The 8,353-nt window shown below is 36.8% G+C and overlaps 1 protein-coding gene across 6 annotated transcripts; it reads left to right on the top strand.

The window, feature by feature from the left end:
• Nucleotides 1–344: 344 nt before the first annotated feature.
• On the top strand, nucleotides 345–8,353 carry dbf4 (DBF4-CDC7 kinase regulatory subunit). Of its 6 annotated transcripts, XR_015777961.1 has the most exons (14): nucleotides 374–881; nucleotides 2,124–2,290; nucleotides 2,959–3,162; nucleotides 3,315–3,365; nucleotides 3,452–3,521; nucleotides 3,646–3,722; nucleotides 3,814–3,859; nucleotides 4,171–4,216; nucleotides 4,302–4,427; nucleotides 5,050–5,164; nucleotides 5,430–5,545; nucleotides 5,708–7,372; nucleotides 7,480–7,529; nucleotides 7,667–7,754. XR_015777961.1 is itself a non-coding variant. In XM_088084527.1 (13 exons), the coding sequence occupies exons 2-13, from the start codon at nucleotides 821–823 to the stop codon at nucleotides 6,495–6,497; spliced, it is 1,869 nt and encodes a 622-aa protein (XP_087940653.1). In that variant the 5' UTR covers nucleotides 345–425; nucleotides 753–820; the 3' UTR covers nucleotides 6,498–8,353. The 6 variants fall into 6 exon arrangements, 4 of the variants coding, with proteins under 4 accessions (XP_087940653.1, XP_042346199.2, XP_087940652.1 ...); XM_088084527.1 differs by having other exon boundaries at nucleotides 345–425; nucleotides 753–881; nucleotides 5,708–8,353; XR_015777960.1 differs by having other exon boundaries at nucleotides 7,480–8,353.

Here is an 8,353-nt window from a genome sequence, read left to right as displayed (position 1 = left end):
AAATGAGGGATATAAAAATAATTACAAATATAGCGTATAAAAAGTTTTTGTAAAATAGCGACTTTCTTATATACATTTTTTATGTTTTTTTTTTAACAGCAATGTGGAAACATCACATTCCAACACAAAAGGAGCGTTTACTTATTTGTGGTGTTGCCAGAATTGAAGAATTTCCGTAAAACTCCACAACTTTTCATTTTCTCAAAGTTACGTAAAGAGCGATAGTAACGGCCATTAAAGACAGTTTGGTTACTTTTATTGATTATTATTGTTATTATAAAAATGCTGTGAGTATATATATTTGTGGGAACCTTTAAACCAAACGTGACAGTGATTACGTGACCGGAAAGTGTCAAACATGGCAACGTAGACTTCCTCCTCCATTGGATTTAAAGCGGGAAAGGAGGACGCTCTGTGGAGCAGCGGTATGAAAACTTTACTAAAGCTGTCCAGACAGCTGTAAAAACCTCAAAATAACGGATATTTTATAGCAAAAATGCGCTAGCACAGCTCGTTTGTCGCTTATAAATGTTAGCTTACGAAATAATGTAAGCTGAGCAAAGCAGCTAACCGACAAAGCTGTCTGTCCGCCGAGGAAACACCGACGATGAGCGCATTTAAACGTTACCGTCAGTTAACTTTAAATATCAGGGGACCGTTACCACTAACGTCAGGCCACTGCTCACGTTTTACTATTCAGACCATTTTGCCTAATTTTATTTGTAAATAATCCTTATTTTGTTTACTCACAGGGGGTAAACAATGGCTTCCTGTGTCATGTTGTCTTAACACAGGAAGGCGATAACAATATTTATCTTCAATGAAAGAGAATAAAATGAAGCCGAAACGCACCCAAAGGCATACAGGACCCAGCTGGCAAGGTAATGTTATGGTTGTTTTTCTCATAAATAGCGGCTTTTTCATTGTTTAACAGCTTTTTGTTTTCCAACGAGTGGCATAGTGTTTTTGCTTCAACTTCCACATTTCAATAACAATAATTTAATCGACGTCCACCTCTATAGTCAGTATTGTTTGGGGACACTATTATTTTAAGAAATGAAGCAGCAAAATCTAGGGATTGACCCATATTTTTATTTAACGAGACTGATATTTAGAACCGATATGGATTTACAATAAGCTGAAGATCTTTCAGTCAATATTTAGAATTTGTAATGTCACAAATTCCAACACAAATCTTTGTTTAAATGCCTTTAGTAAATGTTTTATCAAAACTGAAACTATCAACATCACATGTAGCAAGTTCCAGCAACTTTTCTTTCTTTTTTTTTTTTTTTAAATAAAGTCAAGTGAAAATTTAAATAGAAAAGGAATAAATAAAAATGGTTCTTTGGCGTTTACAAAGTAAAAGTTCCCTCCATGCTGACACTTTCCTTGCACTTTATAATGAATTTTATATCTTTAATAATAATATAAACTGGAAAAACAGCAATTTAAGTTAGTGTTGCTACAGAAATTAATTGGGTATTGGGAGAGGCCTATTAGATACAATTTTTAAAAAAGTTTTCTAGCTCCCCTTAAAATCAAGAAGCCCTTGCAAAACCCCAGGAAGCTTTGCCTCCAGGTTGGGAAGTAGTGTTCAAGTTAAATTTGAAATGCAGGGTAAATCTGATTCAACAGTTATTACCATCACTGACTTATGCAGTGTCTGTTTATCAAATAAGCATGCTAAAACTAAATAGCAATGCTGCTTTTATTCAAGATATTTGAGCACCAGCTATCTTCACTTAAAGTCTGTCTTTAGTTAAAATAATGCCCAGTCAAGTCAAGTTCAACAGTTATTACACAATTCAATGAGAGGATGAAGTAACGTAGTACTTTGTTATTTTAAAGTTCCCGAGTTTGACCAGAAGCCAATAAACCACTTAACAATGATCAAAAACAAGCTGCTCATTGTATTTCTGAATCTGTAAACACTAAATGTTTGATATTTGACCAGATGAATGAATCAGCTCATGATCAGTTAATAAAATTAGTGGTTTCATTTGTGAATGATCGCTAGGTTGAGTCATGTGACCAATTATTCAAGCTCTTCAGCTGAGATGTGCCAGCAGATTTGTCAATCTCTGTCTCACATCCTGTGATTTTACTTCTACTCTTTTTAGGGAAAAGTGTCAGTGCTGGTGACAAGGCAACGCTAACCCAGTCAAAGCCAACACGTGTGTCTTCTCCTGCTCAAGTCAAACCTTTTGCTGGGAAGGTGTTTTACCTGGATCTGCCTTCAAACCGATTAGCAGAGACGTTGGAGAGTGACATCAAAGACCTGGGAGGGGTGAGACAAAAACACATTTTATCTGTCTTTTTATTTTGGCTGTCAGAAAGGTTCAAATCTTTGTTGTTTCTCACATGTCAGCTTGAGATCCGTGAGTGAGTCAGCTAGATAAATTACAGTCGTTCATCAACAACACACAACATATTGTCTTCCTCTGAGCCCTATAGATGTTCTCAGGCCTCATCCACACCCAGCTCTCTCCTTGACATTTGATATAGACTGATTTTTTTGTTTATAAAATCACTGTTTTTTTAAATGGAGTCTGGCGTTTTTCAGGGCTGTTTCTGGTTAAGCAAAATGGATCTTAATCTTTAACAAAAATAATCTGTCTAAGGTCCTTTCCATGAATTGTCTGGCACTTATAAAAATAATAATCTGAACATGTAAGTGGCAAAAATAAATTATTAAAAAATTGTCGCCCCTTATAGTCACATAGACAAAAAAAGAGGATGGGAAATAGGGTAAAGCTTGAAAAATTCCAAAATGAGGTTTTGGTCCTTGACTGTTTCCAGTACTTTGTGAAATAGAGACATTTCAGTTAGTTCCAAAATTTTGATATGGATGACAACCCATGTAGGACTCCGTTAAAATACTCTGTGTATTGCAGTTTTTTGATCTTAAATCTTTTTCAAAAACTGTATCCCGTGTTTGGCTTGTTTGTCTCTCAGACTGTTGAAAAGTTCTTCAGCAAGGAAATAAAGTATCTGGTATCCAACAAGAGGGAGGCCAGATATGTGCAGTGCCTGAGACAGGACTCTCCTGTGCCCAGCCCGGACTCTGGACCGAGTTCACCTCACCCTCTGTCAAACCAGCACCGACCGAGCAGCCACGGGGACAACGTCAAAAGCAGGTCTCAAGGCCAGATGGACACAGTGAGTCGACTTTCATTGTTTATTTGACCATATCGCAGATATGTTTTTTGATCTGTCTCACCTCTTATCTGTGCCATTATTTTCCAGATCCTTTTTTCTGGTAATAATGTCATAGATTTTAATTTCTATTATTTTTCTTTTTTGTTTTGTAGTTTGTTCCAAGTCGAGGGAAGTCTTTGGTGGAGAGAGTGGTGAAAGAGCAGGTTTGTTAAGAAGACACTAATGAGTTTAGTGAGAAACTAACAACCTTGTTTCATTCCTGTGCTCAAACACATCTGTTTGTTTTCAGGAGAGGGTTAAAATGAACAAGATCCTGTCAAATGCTCTGGATTGGGGTGTGAAAATCCTCTACATAGATGGTATGTTGAGGAGGTTATATCACTTTTTTTTTTTTTTTACATAACCGTAACCATTTATATTATTTAAATGTGTAATAACCAATAATGATTTAGTCTGGTTGTTTTTCTTTTACTGCACTTTCAGATATAATAGCATATGTACAGAAGAAGAAAAAGATTGTCGGCAGCCAGTGTCCTGCTGCCGCTGCTGTCAAAACAAGTGTAAGTTCACCAGTTCAGATTCTTAAGTGCGTTCTTTAGTTTAACATCCGAAAATGTTGTCTTTAATGGCTTTTTCTGTCATTCTTTATAGGTCAAGCCTGAGTCAGCAGCAAAGCAAGGCTTTCAGAAATGCAAAGGTAAATGTAATATATTTTAGTTTTTAGACAGAAAGGTAAATGTAATGTATTTAGTTTTTAGGCAGAAATGTTTTTTTCTCCATATTTTGCTAATGCTGCTCATTACTGTTTTATTGTATGTAGAATAGGTGTCAAATATTCTGTTTGTAATGCTTTGTATGTTTATCTCTCATGCATTTTTGTGTGTTTTTCCTCATGTTGCACACTGCTGTTTTATTGTGTGTACAGCCATTTACGGTATGCTTTGTGATATGGGTCTTTTTTAAATGTTTTGTAAATACATGCTCAGATTTAAATTGACTGTGTTTTAGGGGGAAGGATCAGTAAACCGTTCGTCAAGGTGGAGGATTCAAGCAGGTAGGAGACAGCAGAAGACCTCAACATGCTGTTTTTGAGTTGTTTACATGTATCGACTATAAAAAGTTTCTTTTCTCCTTCTCAGACACTACCGTCCAATCTACCTCACTATGTCATACATGCCTGAGTTCAACCTGAAGACGGTTCCTCCCTGTACTCCCTTCTGTGTGGACGACAAGCTGCCTACAGGGAACAAACAGCCGGGACACAGGTATGTTTCGTCTCTGCTTTGCTTTTAGCTAAATTAAAATGTGGACAGCAAAGTGTGTCATGTTTTTAGAAAGACCACACTTATAAAACTATTATATTTTTACCACTGTCTGTAAGTACCAAATCCCACCTAAAATTCCCCTGAAGGAGCTTCAAAGTTAGTTCAGTAACTAACTTTCGCAACAGCTCCTTTTTATATTCATTAGTGATCTTTGTCTTTAACAGTACTGTTGTTTGTTGTTCTGTTCTGTTAATGATATCCTTAATTAATTGCATTGCCTTGTTATTTATTTGTGTTGTGTTGTGTTGTGAAGCCAAGGACAAATTCTTAACAGTGTAGAAAATAAATTAACAAGTAAACACATATTTCCCACAAAAGAAGTTTGTTTTTCACAAAGTACTGCACCGTGTTTGCTCACCTTTACGCTTTCATCAAAAGTTGAGTCTTTCAAACCTTTTGGGATCATGAAAAGAATTTAGACTTTTGTTTGTTTGAAAAGTGCTCGTCAGCCCAATTTGAGTTTGGAGCAACGGATCGAGACTTAATGGGAATTTATCAAAATGCGGAAATCCAAACTGTTTTCATCTTAGTTTGGTTTTATTTATGCAACCTCTGGGAACAGAGGTGCGAAAGCCTCAGCCAGTGAAGAGCGAGCACACGGCCGGAAGAAGAACAGAGACAAGAAACGAGGCGGCTACTGCGAATGCTGCATGATCAAATATGAGAATGTCACAATGGTAAGTTATCTAGCAAAACCTCAAACTGTATATTGATACATGTCGTGTAGTCTTTTGTTTAGTAGTTACATTTTAAATAGACTGATAAACATCGATTTATATTGTCAACATTTTTTTTAATTGAAAAACAAAATAGGAGAAACACCAAGTTTATCTGTAATTTCTATCCATCTACTTTTTTGTGTGTAGTTGGTTTTGCTATAGAGGAAATTGTGTGCAAAGTAGTCACCACTACAGAGCTGTAATTATGTTTGTTTTTGCTTAGCATCTGAAGAGTGAACGTCACAAAGCTTTCTCCAAAAGTGATGAATACCTGGTGGTGGACAGACTGGTTTCAACTCTGCACTGCAACCTTGTCCACATCAAAACTCAAGTTAAAAGGTGATTAAAAAAAAAAAAATTTAAAAATGTTTTTTTCCATCAACATTAAATGTTAACATAAAGAGAAATGCGTGCAAATGTTAATAAAAATGTGTTTCTTGCATATCAAGATCTGTAATCTTTCTGTTCTTCTCATATCATCCTTTCTTTGTTTCCTGTCAGACCAAAGTGCAGCGTTTCTTCTATTCTCGTTGCTCCTGGACCGTGTGGGAAAAGTGAGCTAAGGCACAAGGGAGATCTCTTTACAACAGAGATTATTAAAGAAGAGCAACACCGGACTGGTGATGAACACGAGGGATCTTATTCAGGACACACTTTAAAAACCAGATCAGTTACCGGTTCTGCTCCTCTGAAAGACAGAGAGGGGGAGAGGAGGAGCTGTTACACTTACTCAGATAGATCCAAGCACAAATCTGTTGCACGTAAACGACCGTGCAGACAGAATTCTTTAACTTCTTACTCTCAAAAAGCTGAGGCTCAAATTCATCAGCCCATCATGGAAACAGCCCCCTCTAGAGGTGATTGTCTTCCCTCTGTTCCCTCCAGACTCAGTCAGATCAACAAGGAGGACCAAACAATGACGCAGGACATGAACGAACAGAATGAAGCTTCCTCAAAAAACCTCAGTGTCATAACAAATCAACAAGAGGAGTTAAATAACAAACAGGATGCCTCTGTGTTTGAGGCTGTCGAGGAAGAACACAAACTGCCTGACAAAATGACTGATAACAAGCTCTTGGAAAAGGAAGTGAACCCTCCTTCACAAAATGTCTCTCCGTTCCGGAAAATACAGAGGAGGGTGAGAGTTTATAAACACAAAAGGCGGAAAGTGGACTCACGAGTTGAACCTGTAAAGCAAAGTGATGTTCCTCACAACTCCATGCAGAAACTTTGGGAGATTTTTCAGTCGAGTGATGACATGGACGTGGAGTTTCTGGGCTTTGAGGACTAGAAAGCAACAAATTAACTGAAGGGATAAACTGGACTATCAATGAATTTTTCAACGTTTGAATCATACTGCTCTCTGTGCCATGAACTCTACAAGCCACTGAATCTTTCTTGTCTGCAGAAGCATCAGTTTAAAGGGATAGGTCATTTTTTTTTTAATGTTGGGTTGTTAGGGATACTTATCCATAATCAATGAGTTTGTTTACATGGACACGAATAATCTGTTTATGATCGGATTTTCGGAGTATCCTGTTTATGTGTTGGAGCATATAAACACCATATACCGTTCATGAGAAACCTGAATGTGCAAACTGGAGTACTCTGAAAGAAATCAGGATGTACATGGGGAATAAGAATAGCATGATTTTTCTTGCTCATGTAAATAACGTATCTGAATACGATCATAACCGAGATGAGTTGCAATGTGGATAAGCAGTCTGGGGTCTGACTTGGAAGCTAAACAATTTGGGACAGAAGCAAAAGGAATTTTAGCCACCTAAAAACAAAAGTATACGCTATATTGAATATATTTCTCATAGCTTTCAGTTTCCATCAGACAGCCCACTCCGACATGAAGCCATTAACAGCTTCAGTTCACCATCTATGCTCTTTTCAAAGTCACCAGACTCTATTGACAAAGACAGGATTTCAGTCTTAGTTAGTTTGGGGTGTTGTGTGACTTTGGTAAATCCCAACTAACCCTTTTAAATGCATTTTAAGTCCTACAATAACACAAACAAAATACCTGTTTGAGGCAGCAGCAGACCAGCAGCTCGTGTGTTCAGCGATGTTAAATCACTGTATTTCTCAATGGAGTTTGGCTTTCAAGAGAGGGATAAAACAGCCACAGTTTCCCATGGAAAAAGGACTGATGGCAAGGTAAAGAAATGAAAATATTCTGATTAGAGCATGCACTTAAACTGATATTGATTTTTTTTCTTTTTTTAGGGGGCTAAAATATGTTTTGTTTCTGCCCCTGACCACAGACTCCTGCCGCTTCTCCAAACTGGGGCATGCTGAAAGACATCTACTACAGGTAATGCACTGACTATGGATAAATAAATCATACAATCCGACTTGAAGAAATCAGAACTATCCCTTTAAAGATGACAGCATGATCTGCAGTGGTGGAAAAATGCCTAATTTTTCCCCTTTTATTTTGTTTCATATCAGATGAAAGGCAGCTTCACATCATCATACAAGATAAAATGTAAATGGCATCTACAACTCTCTTTACTGTGGCTTTAAAATGACATTTTGCACATTTTCTTGTACTGCATAATTGGTTGAAATACATGTATTTGTCTTTGACAGTTCTGTGGTGAGAGTTTCAAAGTGGACTGGAAACTGAATAAATGTGGTTTAAACTATAAAATCCCAATGACAAAATGCGTCTTAAATGTTCAAAATTTAGTGACATGTTTATCGAGTTGAAGCCCTTCACACGCAATCCACATCTCAGTCAAATTAAGAATCTCTCTATAACTCATCTGGTCTAATCTAAATCTCCTTTGTGATGGGGGGTATGTATTTAGTAAGGTAAAATTATAATAGCTAATTGCATTTACCTGGATTCAATTATCAGTCTACTTTGTAAGTAAAAAAAAATAGCTTTTCATAATATTATTTACATTCATCGTAGACTGATATTGTATCCAGTATTTACGACATGATCTGATTCATTCTTCGGTTTTAGACAGATGGTTTGAGAATTGTTCTGCAACTGTTGTAATAGGAATGAATACAAAAACCATGTTTGGCCTCTGAATATTAATACAGTCATTCATACATAGTAATTTTACATGGAAAAATGTCTTCTAGACGCCATAAACTGCAATAAAATGCCACCTGAAGATGACA

The sequence above is a fragment of the Plectropomus leopardus genome, chromosome 11 (genome assembly GCF_026936395.1).
Source record: "Plectropomus leopardus strain MGB_pleo_1.0 chromosome 11, ASM2693639v1, whole genome shotgun sequence".
NCBI lineage: Eukaryota > Metazoa > Chordata > Actinopteri > Perciformes > Serranidae > Plectropomus > Plectropomus leopardus.
This window is presented reverse-complemented; position numbering and strand designations above follow the sequence as displayed.

Bases quoted from the DNA above. Each gene is read 5' to 3' on its own strand.
- dbf4 (XM_088084527.1), top strand. From the start codon at position 821: ATGAAAGAGAATAAAATGAAGCCGAAACGCACCCAAAGGCATACAGGA. The intron at 2,291-2,958 runs GTGAGACAAAAA...TTTGTCTCTCAG, and splicing joins ACATCAAAGACCTGGGAGGG to ACTGTTGAAAAGTTCTTCAG. The intron at 3,366-3,451 runs GTTTGTTAAGAA...GTTTGTTTTCAG, and splicing joins AGAGAGTGGTGAAAGAGCAG to GAGAGGGTTAAAATGAACAA.